This window comes from Rousettus aegyptiacus, unplaced genomic scaffold (assembly GCF_014176215.1).
Source record: "Rousettus aegyptiacus isolate mRouAeg1 unplaced genomic scaffold, mRouAeg1.p scaffold_m13_p_9, whole genome shotgun sequence".
NCBI classification, from domain to species: Eukaryota; Metazoa; Chordata; class Mammalia; order Chiroptera; family Pteropodidae; genus Rousettus; species Rousettus aegyptiacus.
In genome coordinates, this window is record NW_023416312.1 from 76,851,704 (window position 1) to 76,879,627 (window position 27,924).

At 34.4% G+C, this 27,924-nt stretch overlaps 1 protein-coding gene across 11 annotated transcripts in view; it reads right to left on the bottom strand.

The window, feature by feature from the left end:
- THOC2 (THO complex 2) overlaps positions 1-27,924 on the bottom strand; it is a 100,095-nt gene that overhangs the window by 19,785 nt on the left and 52,386 nt on the right. For 6 of the 11 annotated variants that reach the window (XM_016119940.2, XM_016119931.2, XM_016119934.2 and 3 more), the window contains 15 exons: positions 18,524-18,565; positions 17,953-18,083; positions 17,753-17,854; positions 14,367-14,451; positions 13,657-13,750; positions 13,168-13,248; positions 11,529-11,625; positions 9,519-9,636; positions 8,843-9,022; positions 7,921-8,085; positions 3,246-3,521; positions 2,082-2,223; positions 1,566-1,723; positions 529-657; positions 46-177 (listed from right to left, as the gene is read on the bottom strand). In XM_016119940.2, coding sequence (XP_015975426.2) covers positions 46-177; positions 529-657; positions 1,566-1,723; positions 2,082-2,223; positions 3,246-3,521; positions 7,921-8,085; positions 8,843-9,022; positions 9,519-9,636; positions 11,529-11,625; positions 13,168-13,248; positions 13,657-13,750; positions 14,367-14,451; positions 17,753-17,854; positions 17,953-18,083; positions 18,524-18,565 — 1,932 coding nt within the window. Of the gene's footprint in view, positions 1-45; positions 178-528; positions 658-1,565; positions 1,724-2,081; positions 2,224-3,245; positions 3,522-7,920; positions 8,086-8,842; positions 9,023-9,518; positions 9,637-11,528; positions 11,626-13,167; positions 13,249-13,656; positions 13,751-14,354; positions 14,452-17,752; positions 17,855-17,952; positions 18,084-18,523; positions 18,566-27,924 lie in introns of all 11 variants that reach the window. The other 5 variants (XM_016119929.2, XM_016119928.2, XM_016119932.2 and 2 more) reach the window with 1 other exon arrangement.

A 27,924-nucleotide genomic window follows, 5' to 3' on the forward strand; every position in this document is an offset into this window, starting at 1 on the left:
GTATGAAAAGAAAAAACCACCTTTGAGAAATACATTTTTTTTTACCTTGGTTAGTTTGTAATGCCATTTATGTACAACATGTCGAAAATTTTCATAGTCTAATTGATCAGCTTTATTTCCACCATCGAATCCAGTTGCTCTTAATATGGTAAGGAATCCCGGATAATTTCCACATTCCTAAGGGAGAAAAAAAAGGTTGTTACTTTTAAAGAAAAATTCTGTCCCCCAAAACAGCAGAGGCTGAAAGTGAAGTAGACTAATGATTCCATGTGAAAATATGATGTGCATTTGAATGACAGGTAGTTTTCACAGAAAGGTTTGCCTTATTCAATGATACTAATTTGGAACGTTGTCAGTTTGAGATAGCACTTTTTAAAAATGGATGAATTATGCTAAAATTTTTAACATCATTTTACAACTAAATCTTAAACTCAGCTTCCCTTTTAAAATTAGAGATTTTAACCTAGAGATTACTGGAAGTGGTCACTATATGCATGGGTAAAATATAAGCCTACTTATTAGTCATACCTTTTCATATGTGGCTCTATCACTGTGCCACCTGGTTACAGTCTCTAACATGCAGCAAAGAAATCTCCCATATCGACTAGCTTCATTTTCAGTACAGCTTGCAACTGTGTAAATTATGTCGGAAAAAACCTATAGGAAAAAAATGTTTGGAAAATAAAAACAAATCAAAATTAGTTCAAAATGTTAAAAGATCGTGTTATAGCAAATCATAATAAACTAAACAGGTAAGTTTAGTCAAAATGTATCTTCTCCTTTTATAGTCACAATTCCATAGACCTTTAAAGATTTTAGCTTTTGTGAAGAAATAGCATTCATAAAGCAATAATAACAAAAAACTTTTATAAAGAAAGCTGATTTACAATGACAAAAAAACTATCATTATTATTACATTATAACTTCTTTAACAAACATTTAGCCATAGATATTACTGGGATTAGGGGGACAGTAAGCAGAGGCGAGGCTGACAGACACTAGAAATTAGGCAGCTGGCATGCTGTAACATATATTGCATTTTAAACCACAAAATGCAGTAATTTATTAAGAAAAAAGCCAGAGGCAAAAATCTGTGAAGGTAACCATATTGTAAAGCAACCCTGCTTTAATGAATTTGTGAAGGTGTAAGCTTTTTTTGTTTATGAGGGGGTGAAGATTAAAAATGGGAGAAGAGAGTTCTACCTATTATGACAAGCATAAACCCAAATGTTGAGTTAATAAATTAACAAGGGGTGCTTATTATGTATCAGGAACTATTCAAAGTGCTTTTGTGTGTAGTGACTCACTTAATGCTCACAACAATCTTCTGAAGCAGGTACTAGCATCCCATTTTATAGATAAGAAAACTGAGGCACAGAGAGGTTAAAAAAACTTGCCAAAGATCACGTAGCTAGAAAGTAGCAGAGCTAGGATTCAAGTTCAGGCACTTGGCTCTTGAGTTCATGCTTTTAACGACACACACAATAATACCTCTATAGATTAGAATGTTTCGCTATCTTTGTGTGAGACTTTTTTTTTTAAAGGTTGCAATAAAAAGAACTTACTCGATCATAGCAAAGAAGTGTGGAAAAATTTGGAGTTTTCTGTTGATGTACCAATTCAACAAAACGAGCACAGTAAACAGCATCAATTGCTGAAAAAATACATCGAGGAAATATACACAGCTGTAGAAATTTTGTGATGGTCTCATTTTTGGTAGATTCTAAAAATAAGGGAAGAATATATTAAGTGGTAAACTTCTTCCTCAAGTGCCTCAAGGCTACTAAACATGACAACATATTAACTTTAGTGTAGAGAATGCTATAAAACCACAAACTATTTATAGTTTGTAACCAAAAGGCCTGGGATAAGACTTTCATTTTCATTCTGTGGATACTTTTGTATTTATAATTTCTCCAGAAATATGAACATGTGAAGTCGACTCTGCCTTAATGAATAACCAAAGAATGGGAGAGTGAACAGAGCTGAAATACAAACATAATACACTTCAACACCTCCAAGGCTAAAAAGATTTGCTTTTGCAATTTAGCAGTTACAGGAATGTAACAATTCCAACTTACTTGCTAAAAGCCAGTTGTCCTTTTCCAGCTTCAGTCTCTGTAGAACTCGCTGTACATGTTCCATCTGTTTCTTTTCTTCTTCAAGAAGCTTGTCCTGAAGAGCAGTACAACGCTCCTTCTCCTTTTTCTTTTTATTTGGAGGCTACAAAGTATAAGTTAGATATTTTTCTAACTACAGGCACATTACCCCCCTTTATTTTAATTAAAAATCTCAAAAAGGGATAAATACTGGTATTTTATGTTCATTGCTTCAACAGGGATGTTTAGGAGTCTACTTAGATGTACTCTCACCTTCATTTAACAATTTCAAGACAAAGTCATCCAATCTTCGTACAGGCTACCCTCACAACACTGGTACTCCAAGTCTGAGGCATGGAGTCATCTTTGACTCTTCCTTCTCCTTCATTCCAATATCTCAATTGTTTATAAGTCTTGTGTATTCTCACTACCCCCACCATAGTCTATGCTCTCAGTATTTCACAATGAATTACCCAAAAAGCCACCTAGCTGATCTCCAGCCTAATGCCAGTCCCTGCCCCTATAAAATGCATCCCTCATACCGCTGCCACGAATAATCTTTCTAAAGAACCATCTTTATCATTATCAAGCTCTGGCTCAGAAATCCAAAACTGCTCTCAATTTTATCAAGTCCTCTTTTCTAAGATTCGCTGCCCTATATACTCTGGCCACATCCCAACCATTCCAAATTTATCACTAAGCCCATTTGTTATATTAAAAGTTATCTCCTTAAACCCTGGACAACTTCACAGCTTTGCTGAAACTCTAGAGTAAAAACCAATTTGCCTCCACATTTTCAAACTTAATCTCGCTTTAAGACCTACACAGCTGAAGACTCACCTCTTCAATAAAGCCTTCTCCTAAAGAACTCTCTTTTTGGAACTCCTATTGCTCTTGCAGTTGGAGTCACAGATCATTTTAAGTTGCTAACACAGCCCTCAGTAGAAAAGCAAACTCATACACCTTTGGATTGATCAAAACTTCCACGACTTGGCAAGTGCCTGCCCCTACCCATTAAGAGATCACCATTAAATCCACTTAGGAAAATACTATATAGCAATAAGACTGTAGCTTTAAGAAAGTATGGGTAATGTTGAATTAATGCTATGAAGTTATTGTACTTGAGCTACCAGAACAAAAACTTACCATTTCCTGATTGTCATCAATTGCTTTCATCTGGACTTTAAGTTTATTGACTTCCCGTTCATAGCTGGTGTGTGGAACTGCAAGATCATACATTGTCAATGACCAGAATGTGGCATAGAATTGAGGGCTGATATCATCCCAGACTTTGGAAACATGTAAGGAAACCACTGCTTCATGGACAGGAGCCATCACCATTTCACATGATGTAATGTACTTGTGAACTTTATGTTGTTGTTTACTTCCTTTTTCTGATTTTTTAAGTTCATCATACTTGGACTAGAAATAAAAAGTAAACACACACATAATTTATAGCACTGACTTTCGCAGTGTAAAAACTTATGTTCCCTTTTCAAGAATCAGAAGATGGCCAATCAAAACTGTTGTAGTAATTCTAATTTCTTACTAACATTCATTTTAAGGTAAATCATCCCTGGAAGCTATTCCACTCACTCCTTAGTCCTGTGTGTGCACTAGGAGCTTTCAAAAAGATACTTATTGAATCTGACCTGCTGAGTAAGTGAATAGGGTATGTGTGTCCTCGGTCTATTCCCCCCACCCTATTCTCTCTTACTGCTGCATCAAAGATTGGACATGCAGGGTTTCCACTCTTGCTTTTGAAATATTCATGGGAACCAAGTACAGGGTCTTAACACTAGTAAAGAGGCAGAATGTAACTAGTGACAACCAGCCAAGACAGAATGTTTTATCACTACATGTAGTTCCCACTGGCTATTACAATTTGTCATTTAAGAAGCATCAACGCTAAGAAAGGTTATGAGAAAGTATCATAAGACTGCTAAGTAGGGTAACCAACTGTTCAGGTTTGCCAGTGATTGAGGGATTTCCTGGCATGCAAGACTTTAGTGCTAACACTGGGAAAGTCCTAGGCAAATCAGGACCAACTGGTCACCCTAATGCTAAGCTAAATGAGATTTTCTATGAATGGTTATGGTATACTGGAGTATAAAGTGTATGGGAACTGACAATGCAGCTTTTTTTGGTCTGACTGGTTTATCCTAATGGGGGGAGGGTCAGAGGAAGGCCATACTCTTAAACGTATGAGAAAAAAAATCTGTTAGTACAATGGGAAGAACTACATATTAGTTCACAGAGTATATGCCAAATGTCAAAAAGAAAATAATAACCAAGTGATTATTATTGTCTCATGACCTTCAGTCTCTAGGATGAAAGAGCTCTGACCCAGAAAATTTTGTTTGACTTAGGCTTCATCCCTGAAGATGAACCTAAGAGGACATCTAAAACTAACTTTTTCTTTGTTAGAAAAACACTTAAATCATTCAGTTTGTGCTAACTGTGGAACCCAGAACTACAAGGTCAGAAGTGAAAGATTCTGCTTTTGGTTTTACATCGTGATAGGAAGGAGTCTTAACTCCTTATAGTCCAGCTGCCTTCCCTCCTGAGTGCCACTATACTCCAGGCTCACTGGACTTGAAGGCATACCAAGTACTCTTTGCATCTTAAGAGGCTCTGAGAATTGTACAATTATTCTAGAAGTGGGAATATTTGTCTCTCATTATCTGCATTTTAGAGATCACACTGATAACTACTAAGACCACACAGGTGACAAAGATAAAAAAGAACATTACTTATGAGAGAGAAGTCTCAATTACATCAGGGACCTGAGAGACAGGCAGTTGGAATAAGAAAAGGTTTTAACCCATTTCCCATTTAGAGAAAAAAGTGCAGCTCACTGCCGGCTTTAATTTAATTTTACATAAACATACTCTTTGAGACGGAAGTGAATGACTGGTTTTTAATGTGAAAATAAAATATAAAAACTGTTCTTGGAGTTATTTCTAAACAGAACTTGCCTCTAATCCTAATGTAACGGAAATGTATACATAAATCAGATTCATTAAATGATTCTCCGGCTAACAACTGTTCAAGAATAATGTTAATATCAAGTGGAAAAATGCCATGTTTTCTAGGATTTGACATTTTCAGCAAATGAGAATTACTATATTTGGTAATTGGAAATACCACTACTAAAAGCAGAATGCTATAAATAGAATGATCTCATTTGTTTTCGAAGAATATCAATAATATTAGAGCGATACGATAATAATAATAAAAGCGAGATATTTCGTGGCAAACTTTAGGGGTAAGGCTAGGACTGTAATCCGCGAATTATCTTGGGGTAAACACTGCAGCCACAAGTGCTGCCGGAGAGTATTCTCAGGGAAAATGGGAAATGGGTTAAATTTTTGAAGTGAATTCTACTGATGGTAACTAATATGTGAGCAGAATGACATCCGCTAAGGTTCTAAGAAAAAAAAAAAACAGGATAAAATAGTTCTGAAACTACGTGTATAAGATAGCTTAGCTAACTGATTTGGGTGAGATCTAAATTATTAACTTGGGGAAAGCTTTTCTTTCACATCCATGTTGCAAAGTAGGTCTCAGCAATTAAAAACTGGAAATCAAGTTATAGGTATGAGAGGGTTATATGATAGCCCCTGTCTCTCCAATCCTCTGATTCTGAATCTGTGAATTCTATTGCTAGGTATCCCACTATTCCCTATCTAGTTAAAAAAATAGGCTTGATCAGAAAAGACACCTACATTTCATATTTACCTAGATGAATATTTTCTTGTCTAAAGTCAGTTTAACTCCCTCGTCAAGCTCACATCTTCAGTCAAATGGAGAGGCATAATAGGTCTACATCTCAAGTCACCTTGAGAACTAGATCTAGGGATAGAACTGATATCAATAGTTATTGCTGTACTTCTCATTACTGTTCAAAAAGGTCTTGTTGGCCCAACAATCTGAGCAGTGTTTGGTTGGCTAAATTATTCCTATGAGAGCCTGCTGGTAGTCAATTTATGGAAGCGACCTCCAATACTCAAACTCTCTTATCAAAGGCTCTTCAAGAGAGGCTTTCACCCAAGAAGCAAAACCAAGAATCCCTGGAGAAGGTTGGATACCATCCAGTACAACCAAAGTTGCCACGGAACTCCCTTTCCAGAGGGTAGCATGTGGCTCATCCCTGACTTGACTGTATAGCCACCTCTGTATAGTTTTCTGTTTTCCTCTTCAACCCAGAGAGGGAAGGAAATGACATTTCTGTTTAGATTTTTGTATCTCTTAAATGACAAAGACCTAATATTTTATACAGGCTACAGAAAAGGTAGCTATTGGTATGAATGACCTGCTCCATTTTCTGACCTGGAAAAGTTCAGCCAACCTCAGGCAACCAGGTGTTCCTGTTTGCTAGGGTTCAATATCGCTGATTACTGTGTTCTCGTCTCAGTATAGCAAAGAGCAGGTCAGAATTCCTGAGAAGAAGAAATTCTCCCACCTCAGTCCTTCAAGAAATCAGGTCCCCTGTTGTATAGCTGAGACTGATCTACTGTGGGGTGGGGCGACAACAGAAGACATAACTATGCAGAGAGCATACAATTTTCTGGATTGAGAGATTCTAAAGGAGAAGAAAAGGCCTAATCTTACTTCCCTTATCTCTTTACCCTCTAAAGAGTATAGCACAAAATAGCATCATAATGCTAATACGGTGATAATTAAATCATTTAACATTCAGTTAGTTGTTACATGGAGGTGTGAGACCATAGCAGTTGATATGTAAACACTAAGAGCTGATGGTCTCTTAAATGATCGATCAGCACTTTTTCCATGCCTCTACTACAGAGCCCTGTATCCCAGCTGGAAACAAAAATGGGATCCTAATTTAAGATAAGGACCAAGATCTTCCCCCAAAATCTGTAGTGAAACCTGTACAGTAGACTTACAAACAACAAATAAACAGAAGGGCCAGAATCCAAGTCTACACTAAAATGAAGAATATGTTGGAACTCCAGTCAAAGTGGAGGACTGACCATGGCCCTGAAGGAAAAATGTGAATTCCCATTAGGTCACTGCTTTGCAAAGAAAAGTCTAGGTGTCAGAACACAGTACAGAGGGCTGTCTCCTCTTCTCCCACATCCTTACTTGAATTTGAATACAATCACCACTGGAATAGCCTGCTTGGGAAGGCTCTAGATTGCTTTTGTTGTTGATTTCTGTTTTTAATTGCTTCATTTAGGTGGAGAGAAATAAAACAAGAACCCTAGATACACCTTTCCGAGGAGTTACACAACAGAGACGATAGAGTTTTTAGAATGTTTGGGATTGGTTAAGTCTTTCTGTCCGTATTTCCTTCAAGGCAGTACGATAACAGCAAGTCAACTATCCGACAGGAATATTGTCATTGATGAAACAGGACCCTATTCAACAGGAGTGTTGCTCAGAATAACATACCACATTCACCTGTTTTAGAATCATCTAGTGCTTGTTAAAAAGTAAATGAAACAAATTCCCAGGTACCATTCGAATTACTAAATTAAAATTTAGGGACATGAGATTGAGTTTTTAAGATGCTTCCCTGGTAATTCTCATCTACACTAATGTTTGAGAACTATAGTTCTAGAAAGCCCATAAGACATCAACCTGAACTGGTGGCTAGTAACAGCAAAATTATAGAACTAGTTATGACTTACTTTTAAAGAGGGCATTATACACTGCTCAGAGCTGAGTATTAACAAAACGGTAACTCTCCAAGAGACATATCTATATCTATTTCAAAGTAAAATGCATTTACAAATAAAACAGCTAAAGTAGTTTGGAATCATTCTTGAATGGAAGCAAAGATATTTATACTTACTGAAATATGGTGTGCATACATTGGTCTAGACAGGAAAAATGCTGCATCATGGGGTGTATGAAATTCATTACAGAGTACATCAATTGAAGGCACTCGCTTTATATAATCTTCTGTGCTTAGATTAGATGCTAAAAACCCACCAAACTGTACCAGGGTGTCATGACACTAAATTTAAAAAATAAGACAAAAAACACGGATGTGCTATCATTTTTAAAAAAAACATACATTTTCCAAAATAATTAGGATGCCATTTTAACAATATTCTGATTAACAAGAATTCAAATTTTACAAATTGAAAGAACTTTAGAGACAATCTACAAACATAATCATATTACAAAAAACATGACGAGGTCCTGAAAAGTTGACTAATCAAAGGCTTTAGTACCAACCAGGCCTCAAGTTCCAAGCTATTGTTTTATCACCTTTAACAGAATGTTATTTGAGTCACATACAACAATTTTATGTATATAAAAGTCAATCTCCTTGCCCTTAAAAGATGAAAACTTTATAAAATATATATGATCTTTTTTTCCTTGTAACACAGTGATAAACACATTTTGTAGGCTGCCCATAGGTTTTGGTGATTAATATTTATAAATATATTTCACAAATAAAGATCAATCTACTTTGTTGTGCTTGAAATTCCAGATTAACAGAGATCAGGAAAGACAGAACAAACAACTTGAAGTTATCTACTCAATTGAAAACCTTATACATATTATTACATCTCCTATAGCCATCACTTAAATATCATAATTTTACACAGAAATCGTCCACATTTTTGGAATATCTATTTTACATTAGAGCTATTTCACACCCACATGATGTGCAAAATGACATTTTTCGAGTTATATAATATTCTATGTTTGCCATTATCTGGATTTAAAAAATCCATATAAACACAAAAGCCACTTCAACTTGCCTGATCATAGAGCTTTCCCACAAGTTTCAAATGTTTCTCTCCACCTTCCTGAAAAATTACTCCATTCCTCTGCTGAGCCATAAGCAAACAGAGAGGAAGAGCAAGATCATGGTCTAATAGTGCATCCTTTAATCTCTGTGAAGATTTTTTAGTGTTTCTGATCTGGCCGAAATAACCACCCTGCACAAGAGAAAATATAAATTTACCAGTGCACAATACACAACACATGCCATCTGATTTGAAGAAGACAGAGAAAGTTCACTTACAACCCTGAAGATAAAAAATTCATACAGCCTATACCCTTCCTTTTCTTATAAATTTACATTTGTGACACGAATACTGGTTATAGTCACTGGTTTAAAGATAACTGCCAATTGTCTTGAAACTTCTGCATAATTTACATTTTCTACTTTACAGTCTCTTATAAACAATTATTCTTTATTCGGTGTGGAGCAGATTCAACAATGGAATAACTATGTTCAGGTTTATGTCAGTTAGGATATCAAGGACCACAAAAGGTTTGATATTTGTTTCCCTTACAGATGTATTAATTATATTCTTTTATACTTCGTTTCACCTTTTTAAAAAGGTAGTTATGTATTGTTTGAATTCTTTATAATATGAGCATGCATACACTTTGAATTTAAAAAGTGAATAAAAAAATAGCAATTCTCACCTCAGCTTTTAGTTGCTCTCCACCAGTCATGGCCTCTAGTTGCTCCATTGTCATTTCTTCCGTAATTTCTATTCCTGCCATTTTTTGTACCACTTCTTTCAATATCAGCAAGTCAAAACTATTTAGAAAAAATAAGAAACAGTCTATAGTTGAAACTTCCACATAACAGTGACAACATATTATAATTAATAAAATCCCTAAATAATCCGTATATAAAACTGAGGGGAAGAGGGCTAAAGCTGTTTTTAAAGAAAAACTGCATTCCTAGAACTATACTGAAAAATATTTGGGCCAGGTAATATGTTTATGTTTATTTTAACTTTTTACTTAGAAATAATTTCAAACATACAGACAGCATGCAAAAATAAAAATAATATAAAGCACACCAATGTATACCCTTTACCTCAACTTCACCTAACATTTTACTATTTCTCACTTTATCATTTGTATCATTTGTTTTCTCTCCTTCCCCTCTCTCTCACTCTCTCTCTACACACACACACACACATACACACACATACACACACACACACACACACACACACTTTTGAACTATTTAAGAGTAACTTACTTAGTAAGCAACATCAACTTAGGGGTACATTTTACCCCTAGAATTCCTAAGAATATATCTCCTAAGAGTGTATTTCCTAAGAAAACCGCTATTCTCTTACATCAACCACAGCATAGATCAATTTAGTAAATCTAACACTGATACAATACTTTTATCTAATCTACAGTTCATATTTCATTTTTATCAGTTGACCCAATAATGTCCTACACAGCAGTTTTTAATCCTCCGGTACAGGATGGCTAATATATATACTTTAATGGCAATAGAGTCAACTCTCTAAACAATGATGCACACTTGGGAGGAAGGGAGGAAAAAAGGAATGGAATGGAAGTTCTAAGTTATGGTGTTTGAGCCTAAGATGACAGTTTAGTGGCCAGCCTTAAGCAATTTATTACTGTGCCAACAGTCATACATTTTAATTCTCAAAGTTTAGGACTGTCAATGGAAATAACACTTATGACTTCCAAAATCTTCTTTAATTAAGTAATGAAGATAAAGTGAAAGCATTCTTTCCTCCAAACGAATATAGATATTTTCCCAATGGTAAAGCTAGACATACTCAAGGCACAAGTCAATAGACAAAAGAACAGTTTTCTAAGATTCTTAATGTTTATTCTCTCAACTGGCCTTGTCTTCCCTAAACAGTCTTTGAAGAAAAAAAAAAAACCTCATAGAAATTAGTATATGATAAGTACCAATGAACTATTTTAATTTTTCTTTAAACTATCTTTTAATTATATGGTCACAAAAACTATTCATGGTACAGAAAACTGATTTATAGATTTAAAAATAACATGCTCTCCTGACCTATAGCCACAGAAGAGTAAAATGTATAGGAATGACTGACAGATAAGCATAGAGTAAGTGATATGTTGATAAAATCCTGAGTCTAAATATTATTTTTTAAAGTTTTCTCTAAACCAAAAAAAAAAGTCAAGAATTACTGATATTGGTCCAGAACGATAAAACTCAATATTTGTAAAGAAAAGGTGACACTGCCCAAAACATATGTAAGCTTTATGTCTGAAGCTCAAATTCCAAAAAGAATTCCTCAAAATAAACATGTTCCTACCAAATGTTTAATGTAAAGGCCAATTACTGTTCAGTAGCATAGTCAATAGTGAAATATCTTTTGTCATAAGAGGATTTACAATATACCATATTAACCATTTATTCAAAAGCTTAACAGGTAGTCAAAATGAGTTAGTCTTTTGAGAGCTACATATATAGCCAAACATTAATTTCATTATGCAAAATAAGTATTTGTGTATTAAATTATAACTTATTTTAATTAAAGAATTCCACATAAATAAGTGAAGAACTATTCTACTTAAGCCTACAATCAACAAACAGTTTTTCAGGATAACAGTAATTTAATATCCCATCATCACCAGAAGTACTCTATTCAATATCATTTACATATAATTTGCTATAAATACCTTTTGCCCGCCTTTAGCTGATTAGCCACATATTGAAGAAGACCAGCAAGATCAATTGGATATTTACGAAAAACTGCACCACAAAAACTAGCCAGACCTATATGAAATTTAAAAATAAAATGACTTTTTAAAAACAATTCATAAAACAAAAAATACAATATTAAGTGTCATTTCTTCAACTAACTCAATTTCTAAAACAAAATGAGGTGGGAAATCATTACATTGCTGATGCTACTTAATGGAATTTTATAACTGATAATATTTATTGGGCATATATATGCCAAACACTATACTAAGTACTTTATGTAACTACCTCATTTAATGTTTACAATAATCATCTCATGTTCATATAAATCTATCAATGATGAAAATTTAGAACATTTAATTTTCTCAAGGTCACATAGTTGGTATGAGGTAGAGCCGTGATTCAAATCTATATGGCCTGATTCCAGAGCCTATGACATTAATTAGGCCACAACAAAATCTTGGAGATCACTCAGTAAACAAAACACCTGCCCCTCAAATGTATCAAAAAAATCTCTTTTTATCTGGAAATATGCTACTAGTTGTGGAAGGGCAAGGAAGCAGGTAAAGCATTGCTAGACCAAGAAGCAGACAAAAGACCATCTTAACCTATAGTCATTATCACATCATGAATAGAAAGAAAACCCAGCCAAGTCAAGAGGAGGAGATCCTAGTAAAGTCAAATAGATTATCTGTAGTCTTTTTGACAATTATTTGCTGAGCACCTAAAGGATAATGGACAAAACGCAGGTCCTGCCCTCAAGGAGATTATAGTTTAGTGAGGGATACAGAAAAGTAAACTGAAATTACTATAATGAATAAAAAGTTCCATGGGAGTACAGAAGGGGGGCACCTAATTGACTTTTGGGTGGGAATGTTAATAGAGAAAGTTTTCTGAAGAATGTGACCTCTAAGCTGAAATCTTAAGATATGATGGAGGAGAGGAGTTGGCATGGAAAGGTATTCCAAGTAGAGGGAATAATGTGCAAACAGGCCACGGAAAGTGTAAGAAATTCAGTATTACTGGAACCTAGAATATTGAGTAGGGGCAAAAGATAAGGCTAATACAGTGAGTAAGAACCTAATTCCCAAAGAATTTATGCGTATGACTTATAAGTTACAGATTTCAGACTTTAAACGGCAAAGAAGAGTTATTGCAAGGTTCAGCAATCACACACAACAAGTTCAAAGAAAAGGGAACTGTCTACTAGAAATCAAAGGTACAAGAATTTTTTTTTAAAGGCTGGGTTTTCTGTTTGTTTTTTATTAAACAACCAAGGTTTACTCTTTTAAGAAGACTGGAGCCTCAGGATGGAAATGAAAGGAGACTAGTTCCCTTAAAATTAATTCCTCTAAAATAATAGAAAAGAATTTTTATCTCCCCAGTAATACTTGCCCAAATTCTATCATAGCCAATACTGGCCTCTTGAGTTGGAAAATGAATAAGTACTATATGAACCTCCTTACACAGCCAAGAACTTAAATACTCTGTAGAAAAAGCTGAGTGACTAGAGATTTTCAAGAGCTCTTGCCAACAGACTCTTAGCACAGATAACAGAATACACAGCATGGTTGCTACAACAGATGGAAATTTCATCCTTGGAAAAATACTTACTTTGAAGCCAGCTTGAGATGGTTGTGTCATCATGTTTCATTCTCTCCTTTTCTGGATTAGCTAAAGCTTCAATGATACAATCTTTCATACATTTAGAAAAAATTTTAAGTCACTATATTTCTAACAAAGACCCTTAAAACAACAACAAAAAGCCACATCTTGGAAAAAAACTAAATTGTTAGCTTCAAGTTATTATAAAGTATTGAAAAATACAGTCACTATAATACCAACTTTCCTTCTTTACCCTCTTTTCCATCTTTCAGCAAGCAAAACAGATTCTACCTATATCAAGATGTTTGATAAATGTAGCATTGTCTCTCCCTGTATACAATACAAATACGCACACAAATTCCTGAATGGCCAACCTTCAGATCAGCCAACTGAATCAACCTCAGATGGTTACAAAAGGAATTTAGAATGAAAGTAAAACATTCACCACTAGTATCTATGAAATGTGAAATGTACGTACTACTTCACTTGAAAGGATACAGGCCAAGACATCATAATTCAATGAAGTGAGGTATTTCAGTGAATCTACTACAGGTGTTATTAAGTTATCATACTTCTGTATTTGCGACAAGATCTGGAAGGCGGCAACAAAGAAGAGATGGTATTAACTAATCAAGAGAACTACTGTGCTAACTAAATAATGGCTATACTCTTCATTTTTCAAAAGTAGTTTCCTTCCATTTTATATTTATATAAAACCTACTAGCCTATTAGTTCCTTAGAAAATATTTTCCTAAGCTACATTTTCCAATTAGAATATATCATTCCAGGATATCTAAAGCTGAATTTTGGAATTATAAAACCTAATCTCATGTCAAGTATGTTTTAGAAATCTCTTTCTAAATAATGGAAGTATTACATATAAATCACAATGAAATGTTATTCAAATGTTTCTAACAACTAAGATCAAATAATGAATCTATTAATGTTTCTAAGTCAAAATGTGATAAACAAGATAATGTTATTGTTTATAACAGGAGCATTGTTAAATATCACTAGAAAGTAAATCGACGTATTAAATATTATCTGCTGTTTTGTTTTTAGAATAGCCATACAATGTTTCATTTGCTAAAGGTTTTTTTTCCATAAAACTACCATTTTTAAAACTACATCATTTCATTTCCACTTGTGCTGACTCAAAAACAACAAAAAGAAAAATCCCTTAAAATAATATTAACCTCAAAACATACATAATCAAACAAAATGGTTGGATTGCTGTGGCTCAACTTCCCAATTTGTCTTCCCGAAGGCTTTACATTTTCCTTAGTAAGACGCCTACAGGGGGAGAAGAAAAGGCGACAGGGATCATCTTAAGTAATTTCCTTCATAATAGCTTTGTTACATCATGAAAACAACAATTCCTACCCAAATATTCGAAATGGATCCACGTAAACAATCACATTCATCACAGATTTTACTCTACGACTTGGGATATTTTGACTAGGCATTCTCCCAGAGGGTATTAAGATTTTGGATTAATACTTAATATTTATAATATATACATTTCCATTTTAGAGTAAAGTTTAATAAAGCTTTAAAACTCTTAATGTACTCTACAAGTAGATAAAACTCTTCTTATAGAGAATCATAGTTATTTTAGATTTAGAAGGGCTCATTTATTAATTTAAGAATTAAGATATCCAACCAATTTAGTGTAATGCAATGAAATATATGCCTCATGCCATCTGTCTCAGTGACCCTAACAGAGTAATAGCTAATGCTGTACTCCTTGATACAGTTAGTTCTCTGGTTTTCACATTAAAAGTAAATAATTTTTGAAAAATCAATTCTATTCCTTTCCTTCCTCTTTATCTTCCTCTGCTCAGTATTTTTTTTACTAACAATCTGGAAATTTTTATCTATGAATGCCTGCAATTTAAAACAATGAAAAGCATCTTAAACTCTTCTGATGAAATTATGACATAATAAATATAGAAAATTGAAACTTGAAAAGCTTAGAAGTGACAGGAAGCTTTCTAGAATGAAAATATAATGAAGCAAATAACCAATTCATCTAATAGCTAAAGGAATTGACCACTCTGGAAGTGAGAAATTGATATAATTGTCTTAAGAAGATTCTTATGAAAAAAACTGACCCATCAATCAAAATTATTCCATCATCAGTTGCTTCATCTTTCCATTCACCCTGGCCCAGTTCCCCTCACCAGAAGAGACACCTATCAGTTTCGAACTCTGGCTATACTCCATTTCACCTTCAAACTTACCACCACTTGTCCCTATTTCCAACCCTACTATTTCAAGTGGCCTTCCTACTTTCCAAAGCTAACTCTTCCTCTCTACACTTTTTATCCTGTTCCCTTTTGCCTCCACCACCAAGAAGGAAAAAAACAAACAAAAATAAAAGGAATACTTTCTTGATTATGCCTTCCCCTCAAGCTACCATAGAGTCTGGCACATGGAATACAATCCGTGAGTATCAGTAGAATGAATTATTGGCTGCCCTATAGCAAACTCATGTTTTAAACAGTAATCAAAACTTGTGAGATTCCACAAGTAGTAAATTAATACATTCCATTCTCAACATAAAATGTTCAATCAATATCAATATCATATTGTTCAAGCCAGGTGAAATAGTCATAACTTAAAAATATAACAAAAATCCAAGTACTTAAAAAGTTCTGCACATATTCTGTGACAGGCAAAGTGCTAAGAAAAAAAAGGGAAAAAAGATGAATAACAGCTCCTGCCCTCACATTCAGTCCAGCTTGGAAAACAGATTTAAAACCATTTATTAAATGTTTATATTCTTAAACAAATAGAGCAAATTACGGAACAATACTTACTGTATACTATCAATAGTGTAAAAAGGAGAAATATATTTGTATTCCCTTGTATATTTATAAAAGTATCTGGAAGGATAAATAAGAAGCTAAACAGTGGCTACTTTTTTTTTTCCTTTGAGAGGACTCAGTGGACAGAGGAATAGGGTAAGAGACTTTTTTACTGTCAACCTTTTTATATTTACTGAAATTTAAATCATTTAAAACTATTCAGAAATTAGATGATTAAGAAAAGAAAAACGATCATAGTAATGTACCCAAGGGGTGTGATAGCACTATATGCGTATGGGACAGTGGTGGTACAAATAAAGAACAACCAATTATGCTTGGCAATATGTGCTACAAAACGCTTTACAGAAGAGGTAACATTAAAGCCCACCCTCTGAGCATGAGGTCTCCAGAGATAGAAAAGTGGTAAGGAAAAAACAAAACAAAACAAAACAAAGAAAACATATGCAAAGGAAAAGGAGACCATAGCACATTCAGGGAAACATAAGTGGGCTTAGTATAGCTGGAGGTAGAACTGGCAGGAAATGAAGTAGGAAATAGGGAGGGACAGGTCATGGAGGGTCTCTTACATCACTATACCATAAAATTTGACATATAACTTGTAGGCAATGACTAGTCACCAAAGAACTGTGAAGAAAGAGGATAATAAGAGTCACTACAATACTCCAGATAAAAGAACTAAATTAATAGCAGTAAAGAATAGAAGAGACAGATTCAAGAAATTTAATATTTAATATATTATTAAATAATCTATATAAAGCACTTCGGTATCTGGCACACACAGTAATGGCTCCATAAATACTAGCTCTTGTTGTCAAGCTAGAAACTACCTGGGGAATTCTTAAGACCAGAACTCTTTCTGAAGAATCAGTTTTAATAACTCCTTCCATGCTTTCCCCAACTTCCATAGGGTAAAATAATTCACTCTCTTCTCTATCCTCCTATAAAACTTTATATATACTGTATAACAGCACCTATTAAACAAGACTGTGATTGTGCACATACCTATTTCCCAGTAGACCATGACCAGGAACAATATCATTACGCAAAGACAGTAATGCTGCAAACTGTGAAATCTAGTTAACTAGGAAATATACTACTTTTAATTAGAATAACCATACCGTTGTATGAATGTTAAAGAAATGATAATAGCGTTGCTAAAAACACTTGCAATACAGCAGTATATTTAGTATCTAAACCAATACTAATCTGAAGTATATAACTTTCGTAATTAAACTTCAAACATTTTACCAGGAAGTAAAAAACATCACTCATGTTTTTAATGACATGAAAATAAAGCACACATATAAAAAATCGACATTTTTCTAAAGTTGACCCTATGGAGATAGTTCTGCATCTTCCAAAAAGAAAAAAATATATTATAATAACTTTCAGCAGAGGAAATTCCTAGAATTTTGACTATCTTGTACAAACCATTAAATGTATTCTGCAAATCAAGCAAAGACCACAGTGGGTTGTCTTTTTTAAGAAAACTCATCCTATAATATAATGCACTAAAGAGGATTTTTATAAGATTTCATAGCTATGCAAATACGACAACTACAAAAAACTAACCTTGTAGTCAAATGAGCTAAAAACCACCAAAATTGATAGTCATTCTATCTGTAGTATATAATCAGCTATACTATTGGCAAATATTCTTGGTTTTCCTCAAAATTGAGGCTCAGACATAAGCTGGCTGAAAGAAAGTAAATTAGATCCAGAAATACTTTAGATTAATAAGAAGAAAAAAAATTAAAACTTACTTCATGATATATTTGGCTCTGTCTATTGTTTGAGCTTTAACTTTTACTAAAAGTGGGTGACTGTTATAAGTTTCATTCTTCCACTGGCCATACAGACGATATCTTAAAAAATGATGAGATGAAGAATTAGGAAAAGTTAAACACTTAGAGGTTAATACACTAGAATAGTACTTCAAAATACAAAAATATTATATATTTACCTGTGCTGATATGGAAATGTTTTAAACATTCCCCATAGTTCCTCAGACATACAAGCATTGCAGTCCATCAAAGAAAGAGATGGAAGTAGTACCTGGTCAGTAATGCTAAGCAAACAGCTAAGGATAACTTCCTAAGAAGAATGGAGGAAAAATTATTTCAGTAAGCAGTCCATATTAATCCACCCCCTAAATAATTTATGTCAGCCTTGGAAAAACTGCCATTCAGTGATCTCATAACACACCATGTGTAATTCCCCACACTATCACTGTCCTTTTCACAATAGTTATTTGTATTTCTCCATCTAAAAAAGCAAATGAGGTGAGGAAAGGAAAGGGGCAGCAAGAGAATGAGGGACTTTTATTTTCCCTCCTCCCTCTTCAACATGCTAATCCTCAAAAAACAGGAGGCTGTCAATCTTAAAAGATAATGTATAATATGCCAAAGCTATATTCAGCATGTAACAGATAAAATAATTATTCACACGGGTGACTAAAGCTTGTCCACACTAAAATTTGCAGAACACTGTACTCAGGCAAACATTAGACACATTGGATTTTTGTAGTCTCTTACCGTTTTCTCTTTATCTTCTTGTTTGCTTCCATCAGACTGAAACTAAAATTTAAAAAAAAAACTATAAATGAAATGTAAAAGGTTAAGATTAGGCCATTACAATTTAGTTTCTAATTTGAAAAAATTAACTTGCACATGGTTGTGAATTATTTCCTTACTATTTACACATGTCAGTTTTAAATATAGCCAGTACAGTATTACCAATTAACATTTTTAAATTTCATCTATATTTTTAATCTCCAAATCATTTGTGACATTCATGAGTTTTAAATGTTAATTTTATAAGCCAACTATTTTCTCAACCTCATTATCACAAACCAAAGCATCCCAAAACTAATCAAAGTACTTATTATGAAATTATAGCCAGCATAAATTAGTTATAATGCATTTTTCTATCTAGACATTCTAGTTTTTCCCCTACAGAACTGGTAAAAATCTAACACTAAAGGAACAACAACAACAAAAAATTAAACCCAAAGAAATTTAAAACTATGTTTTAATTCACCACTAAAGTCCTCACTAAGAAATAAGCCCAAAATATTAACAACACTGCTGACAAAGATAAAACCACTGCCTAACTTGGACAGACTGAAAAAAAAAATCAGCCAATACTAAACCAATGATTTGCAGGTGGGCAGCTCAAATGCCATGTTTGACAATGCTGTCTATTCATTCAAAATGAAATAGTAATACTTGTGTGTGTGTAGGCGGGTGGAAGGTAGGGGGAGTTTGCAAAGGCCAAAAGGACAACTGAAGCACTGATATTCAAGGACAATCTAGAGTTCTGAAGTAGGATTTAGAAAGAGGGGAAAAGCCAATATGCAGCTAAAAAGCTTATTTTCTTGGCAGATAATGGTAGTTTGTGCATATATGTTTTCGTGTTTACTTAATTTAATGAGCATAACTAAAGGGAAGTGTCACATCTGTGCAGTAGTTTCATTTCAGACTAATTCACGACTGCCACATTACCCTGATGAGAAAACACACAATCACATCCATTTTAATAAGCAGGATAAAAAGTTATGGTTCCCTTTCACAGAAACAATTATTAAGTCAACATATATCATGTATGAAAGAGTGGCCTAGCAGAAAACAAACTAGATAGTTGCCTTTGTTTTGTTTGGTTGTTCGGGTGGGGAGTAATTCTGACAGCATACTGGTATACTTTGGGAAGCAGGAATAAGGGTATGTCATAATTGGAAGAGTACATTAAGTTGAGGATAAAGGCAATTAAGGTACTTCTTTACTAGGATACTACAATTTAAATAAACCTTAAAAAGCCACATATAGTTTTCTCCAAAGATATAAAACATTTTCTTAGTTACTAAGCTATCCTAATTCCCTTACTAGACAATTATAAGTGGTTCTGATGTCTGTATGTCAGTTATCTTGAGTTCGTAAGCATAAAAATTTGGGGGGGGGGAATCAAGAAATATAGAGAGTAAAATGAAACCATTTAGAAGAAAAGTAAGAAACCTTTCTATCAAAAGCTGATTATAACAAAGATGAACAAAAAAATAAATTGAGGTACATGCAGGTAAAAGTAATTTTCTTTTGTTTGGTAAAAAGATAAAGACACATTCCACCCCCCTGGATGCTTTTACTTTGTTTTTTAATTCAGAGTAAATATAAAATTCTCCATTCCCATAAGATAATACTAGACGTTTTGCTGATTGGCCAGGCCAGGGAAAAAATGGGAGGAAGAAAGGAGGAAGAGAAACAAAAGACATGTATTCATTCCTTCATTCATTTGCTATGTGTCAGGCACTGAGAATTCAAAGATGAACAGGAGGGAGTTCCTATCTTTAAGGAACTCATGAAGATCAAAACTACACTTTCCAAATAACTGGTAGGAACTGAATTTTTAAGTTTGAATAAAATTGAGCACTCACAATTATGTATACACAGACCATCAGCTATAAATGGCCCCAAGCAGGTTCCAATCTTGCCCTATAAAGACTGAGCAGCTGACTAGGCAGCATAACAATACTGGGCACAAAAAGAATGTAGGTCCATTAAGAGGGGGCATCTGAAGAGTCGAGAAATAAAGGATGGGAAAAGATATAGCTACAACTTGATAAATTACTTTTTTATTACTAATGTTCTATTTTTAGTACCTCTAACCCATGAATGTTTCAAATTTTACTTTAGACTATACTTTATCTCAGAAAAGAAAATAATGAAAAATATTAAGAATTGTGACTAAATTGGAACTTTAAGTTACATCTAAGTAAGTTATAGCACTATTTTCACCATATTTTCCTTGTTCTTATTAACTACCATTTGAGTAGTCACTATATGCCATGTACTAGGCTAAGAACTTCACATTTATGTCTTAAAACTACTCTGAGGAAAATCTTTTTGCTAGAAAGGATCCAGATAAAACACATCAAAATAACTTACAAATAGGAAAATATAACCTATAGGTTAAAAGTTACAGGAACATGACTTGATCAAGTCTGAAGAAAAGATAACTAAATTGCCATTCAATGTTTTGGTTCAAAACTTTGTTTTTATTTTTCAATAAGAAACTCTTAAGGCTTTATAAAAACAGTTAAAGGTAACCAGTAATGTTGATACAACATCATTAATGAAAACACAGGAAGATACTAAATGAAAAAAAGTACTATCTTCCATCACATTTCATTTTGTCAATACAAATCCATCCTAAGATGTCAAAGAACTAATAATATACGGTCACCTACACACAGGATGACCACATGTGCTGTTTCTTGCACATGGGTAAATAACAATACAATCTTTCGATCTTAAGAGTCCTAATTTAGACAATAAAGCACATTGTTTCTCTACTAACCACATGGATAGCATTCAAATTGCGGTAAATGACTTGTGGGAGTGGTTTAAATATTAAAATATAGAAAACAAAACAAACTGCTAAATAGCTATGCTCAGTTTCATAAAATTCACCACTCAAAAGTAATTACTTGGTTAAAACACTGGTTATGATACAAAAGTGTGCTTTGTTTTACACAAGCATGGTTCTAATAAGATGCATATAAAAATAAGTATTCAGCACACTTAATGAATATGAATGTGATTTATTTAAATGGTTCTCTTTTTATCATAGAATTATAAAGAGTTCATAATAGAGATAAAAAAAATGGCGTAGATGGTAGAGGCTCTGTTCATTCCTCTGGAGACCAAATCAAAGTTATGACAGAAACAAGAAGCAGCAGCAAGGAAATATCGCCCGGAATCTTGATGAACAAGCCATTCAAGTAGGAAGAAATCTAAGAAATCACCCCGCAACAGCAGAAGGTAGGACGGGGCCAGGATGAGGGGTTTGCTTGCTCCTGAGCTGCTGAGTGAAGCTGCAGCAGCGGCAGAAGCTTCTTAAAGAGGCTGTGTCTGTGAGCGGATTTCCATGGTGACAGATCTGCTCGCTCTGAGCACCAGTGCCAATTCAGCTGAACTCAGGAGGCACCAGGGACTTACAAGGAGATACTACTGGAGCGAGGGCCGAGGCAAGACTCGTTTGGTACAGAAGTGCCGCTGGTATCTACTGTTCCCTGTTGAGCCCTCCGCTATCCCAATGTGTGGGACACAGGGCAGCCATAGCACTGATGTCATCAAACTGGATAACAAAGGTCGCTCCACCCAGAGGACTCCCTGAAATCCCGCCTCCCCCAACTCACGGTCCCACTCATGCCACATCCAGGTATATCCTCAGCGAGTCAGGTGCTCCTTGCTTACACTCACACTGGAGGCAACTGCCCTCAGTTTCTGGTGTGGCCTTTTGAGGCAACTATAAGCACAGCATCTGTGGATTGCTTGCTGAATCTTAACAAGTGGCTCCGGAGAGGTAGAGGCTTAAGCTAAGTTTGGCCTGTAGCTGAACCACTCTCAGGACTGTGCCACTGGACACCTACTTCATAAATCCACACTAATAAGACTGGGAGACTTATGAGCTTTGCTTAGTACACAGAAACAGACACGGAAAGGCAGCCAAAATGCAAAGACAAAGAAGCAGAAACCATATGAGAGAACAGAACAGAGATCCAGATATACCGGAGTCAAGTAATCTAACAGATGCAGAGTTCAAAACACTGGTTATAAAGATGCTCAATGAACTTTTGGGATGTGTAGAAAAAGTCAATGAGAACTTTTAACAAAGAGATTTAAAAAAAAGCATAAAAATGGAAATGGAAATTGTAAAGGGGGACCAGTCATAAATGAAGAACATGTTATCTAGATGAGAAGTATATTAAATGAAATGAGCAGAGTGAATAAAGAAGAGGATCAAATGATCTATCCAGAGGACAGGAAAGCCACTCAAGACACTCAATCAGAATGGCAAGAGATAAGGTGCCAAGACTATAAAAAAAATCTAAGGAGGATATGGGACACTATTTAAGGTTGCAAATATTCATCTGATCAGTTTAACTAAAGAAAATCAAGATGTTAAACAGCTGTTTGAAGAAAAAAATGATGGAAAACTTCCCTAACCTAGCGAAGGAAATGGACATAAAATCCCAGGAGGCTCAGAGAATTCAAAGAGGCCCACACCAAGACACACTATAATTAAAATGCCAAAGGTTAAATACAAAGAAAGTATATTAAAAGCAGCAAGAGAAAAAAAAAGAATTACTTATAAGGGAACACCTGTAAGACTGGCAGCTGATTTCTCAAAAGAAACTATGCAGGACAGAAGGGCTTGACAAAACAATATTCGACAGGATGAAAACCCAGGATTTACAACCAAGAATAATTTATCCAGCAAAGCTATCATTTAGAGTTAAAGGACAGATAAAGAGCTTATCAGACAAAAACAAGCAAAGGGAATTTATCACCACCAAGCCAGTATTACAGGAAATGTTGGAGGGACTTCTTTAAGAAGAAAAAACATGTATCAAAAACAGGAATAAAGAACGGTAACAACTACATTCCTATAAATAAGCACCTTAAATGGAAAAGAATTATGTGCTCCAACCAAAAGATAGAATGGCTGAAAGAATAAGAAAACAAGACCCCTACATATGAAAAGGAAGGGGATAGAAAACGATATTGCTTTGATGGACCTAGAAGGTATTTAAGTCAGACAGAGAAAGATAAACACTATATGATTTCACTTATATGTGGAATCTAAGGAATAAAAAGAACAAACTAATAAAAAAAAAGTTCATAATAGAAATCTTTTATAAAATCAAAAATTGCCCTGTAAATCTATCATTAGGGCAAATTAAGGATTTCATATAGAATTTGTTTAAAGTAATATGCTCCTGTATTTTAGTTTAGATTCTCCCAGAAGCAGACCCTGTTCAAGTTCAGGCACCGTTTGTTTGGGAAGTAATCCTAAGAAATACCAGTAGGAAATTATTCTTGTGGGTAACTGGAGCTTAATTTCAATAAGAGACTCTGAAGGCCTGTGTGAAAATACATCTCAAGGTTATCTCATCTGAGGACAACTCTCATTGTTTCACTGATTGAGAACTGGGGAGATAAGGGAGAGGTAATTTAGTTCCCCAGCATCCAGGTGACCAATTCCTCCATTAACCATGCAGGCTCCCAGGGCCAGAAAAGCCCTCAAAGGCAGACAGGTGCCAGAGTTGAAACCTGGGCTGGGACACACTGAAATGTTAAGGACCTGGCATAAGAGCCAAAGGAATAGGGTAAGATCTGATAGCACCTGCTATACCCTCTATAGACAAACGGCCAAACCTCTAAGAGGTGTATGTTTTCACAAATATTTTTAAATGTTACCTCTCTTTTATATAATTTGAATTTTTTTTTCTGAAACTGAACACTGAGGTTCAAGTTTAGAAAACAGTCCTTGAGAGGAGGCACAGGGGTTGAATCAATTGTTTATAGTGTGGATTTTGGTCCACACTAAAAATTCTACTTTTCTCTTAAAAAATGTACTTAGGAAAATTATAGTTAGTAGTCTTTTAAAAATTATACTGTTTGTACAGTGTCTACATTTGCCTATTAATAGACTTAATATCTGCCTATCCTTAGATGTTTATAGTCTCATTAGGTTAAAAGCATAGCTAATGAGAAAAATTAAGATCCTACTTATAATTTATTACCTTAACTATGATTCTACACCTTGATTAGAATTGTCACATGAAGATATTCAGTAATAGCTAAGGTGACCTTAGTTCAAACCAATTAATATAAGTGACAATATAAGTGCAAATATAAACATCCTAACAGTTCTTCCCTGCTCAGGCTCGTTCAGTAGCAAAGGTGTTGTGGATTAAACTTGGTCTCTCTGACACCTGAGAAACTGAACCAAACAGAAAGAAAAATTTTCTCCAATTTCACCCTTACACCTAGGTGTAAACATTGAGTAGTAGTCTGATAGAACAAGTATGGCTGCATTCACATAAATTAAGCACAAGTATGATGAATTCCACTGTACTTGAACCCTGTACTTTCATCCACAAGGAATATTAATTTTGAGCTCTAATCTACACAACCAAGGTAGATCTTCAATTCTGGAAAAAAGTAAATGGAGTTAAGCAGAATCACAGAGTCTCTGGAGCTCCCCTAAACAGCTGATGAAAACCAAACAAAAAAAAAGGAAATATCAAGCCAAAATTCTAAAGTAGCTGATTCATAAACTAGAGTTTTAGAATCAATGGTCTAAAGTACAATCTCTCCCTAGCAACCAACATTTTTATTATGAAAAATTTCAGGTTTACAAAGTTAAATGTGTTGATTCACATAAAGCTCTCAGAATAGGGTAATAGAGTAATAGATCAGTATTCACTACCACTATGGTAAACAACTTAATTCATTAACATCGGCTGAATGCAAAAAAGCACCAAGGAACACATCTTCAAGTATGTAAGTACTATCAAAAACATTTAAGTATGTCAGGTGAGCACATTAAAGTTGTGTTCTACAATTAAAGAAAATATTAAAAATAGTAAAATGTTTCCATTCCTAAGCATATATTCTATAGAGCCACTCTTTTAAGTCTGAAATAAAGACCAAAATTAGTTAATATACTAGAACAACGGTTCTCAAAATAAACAAACAAAAAAAAGTTCTCAAAGTTTAGTCTTTGAGCATCACCTGGAAACTTGTTAGAAATGCGAATTCTCAGGTCCCGCCCCAGACATACTGAATCAGAAACTCTGAGGATGGGGTCCAACAATCTGTGTTTTAAGAAGACCTACAGATGATTCTGACGCAGTTTGAGAATTACTATCCAGTAAGTTCTCAGTTAACATCATTGATAGGTTCTATGACTTTAAGCGAAACAACATATAATGAAACCAATTTTACTGTAGGCTAATTAATGTTAACAAGAACTATGTTCCTATGGCACCTCATTGATGTAACAAAATGACATTATTCGAGGACCTATCTATACTAGAGAGTCCTATATACTACCTATCTCATATTTAAGAAATACACACACGCAAACACAATCAGTGTGATAATTACAAATAACTATAAGCCAGAAGACTAGTCTGTTAAGTGATAGCTGGTATAAGCATATAAGCTACTTTCTAAAAATATGCATAATTTATACATAAAGCAACATCAAACTTATAAATGAGAGATCTGTTATTGAAGTTTAACTGTAAATACATTATTTGGAACTAAGGTCATATTCCACCTTTAAAAGTAATGTTATAAGCCCTGGTCAAATTCCTAGCAACAAAACTCTTTAAACCTTAAATAGAGAGCAAATGATTTGTTACAGTGAAATATTTTTATGGGTAAAAGAAACCAAAATTCTAAGTCAGATCAGATTCCTACCACAACCTTAGCAATAAGAGAAGACAGATTTCTTCCCACATTGTGATCAAAATAAACATTTTTCTCTTCCCTTCTGCCCCACAAAAATAGAGGCTGGAGCTAGAGGCAGACATCAGGTACAAATGTAATAGAGCAGAGGTAAAGGAGGGCTGCAATGGAGATGGCGGAGAAGGACAACATGACAGTTCTAGTACCTGCGTATCTTGGTAACAATATCGTATATCTGTATACATGTCTATGTAGAGGACACTTCCACAAGTTAGATGTTTTCTCTCCTGCTTATAAGTTTATGATACTTGTAGCCAAACAATTTCAGAACAAGAGACATGAACATTAAGATTTTCAATTAAAAAGAATGGCATTGGTGGGTGAAAGTAAGATGAAAAAGACTATTTACATTGTCTCAAAATATCTCCTCACAAGATACATATTAACAACAAAAGGTTACCAGAGGGGAAGAGGGAGGGAGGAAGAAGACAGGGTAAAAAAAAATTAAAAAACAACAGCAAAGGGGAAACAAGTAACTGTACAGTGGAGAAACCTGGCAGCCATCACCTTAACCAAGTGATCAATGTTAACATCACCAGTAATGAGACAATGAGACAAATTGACTTCACATGCTTCCCAATATGATGCACTGGGAAAGACACAACCTTTTTTTCTCTGAACAAGCACTAGTTAACTAACAAGACTCACCCGTTTCAGACTATAAGCATCAAGGTAATGAAACAATTATATTTCCTCTTTATATGAATGTTATACAATAAATGATATCTATACTAAACTACTTAACAGATTTCCTCAGAGTATCTTTACAGAAAGTAAATTTGTGAGCATTAAAAACACTATCAGCTAAGTGTTAAAAGCCAAGTCAAATATTTCAGGTGTAAAATTTTCTGTGTAGTTACTGTTGTCAAAAATTAAAATTAGAGGCAATCACCAAACACTGGAAAGAACTGCATTGTAACAATTTCTAGATGCTTTTGGTTGCCTTGTTTTACAAGTGAAAAGATATTTTTTATTCTTTTCAGTTTCAAGACCTTGAATTAGGCAAAGATCTCTTAGAACAAAAAGAGCAAACCATAAAAGTAGTACTAGATTGGAATTAATTAAAATTAAAAATTTTTACTTTTCAAAGACTTAAAATGAAAAGGCAAATCAGACTGAAAAATAATAAAAGACAAATAACCAAATTAAAAATGGGCAAGAGATTTAAATAGACAATTCAATAAAGATGACTACAAATGGCAAATAAAAACATGAAAAGATGCTCAACATCACTGATCATCAGGGAAATGTAAATTAAAGGCACAATAGGTAACACACCCATTAGAATGACTAAAATTTAAAAGACTGACAATACGAAGTGTTGATGAGGATCTGGAGCAACTGAACATTGCTTCCAGGAATGCAAAATGGTCATACACATTGAACAATTTGGCAAAAAGATAAAAATACACTTACCCAAATGGCCCAGAAATCTCATTCCTGAGAGAACAAAACATGTGACGGATCCCGCGCCCCCCCCCCCTCAACTAAGACTTGTACAAGAATATTCAGAGCAGCTTTATTTATAATAGCTCCCAACAAAAACAACCCAAATGCCTATCAACTGGTGAATAAACTCTGGTTATGTCCATATAATGAACAGTACTCAGCAATAAAGG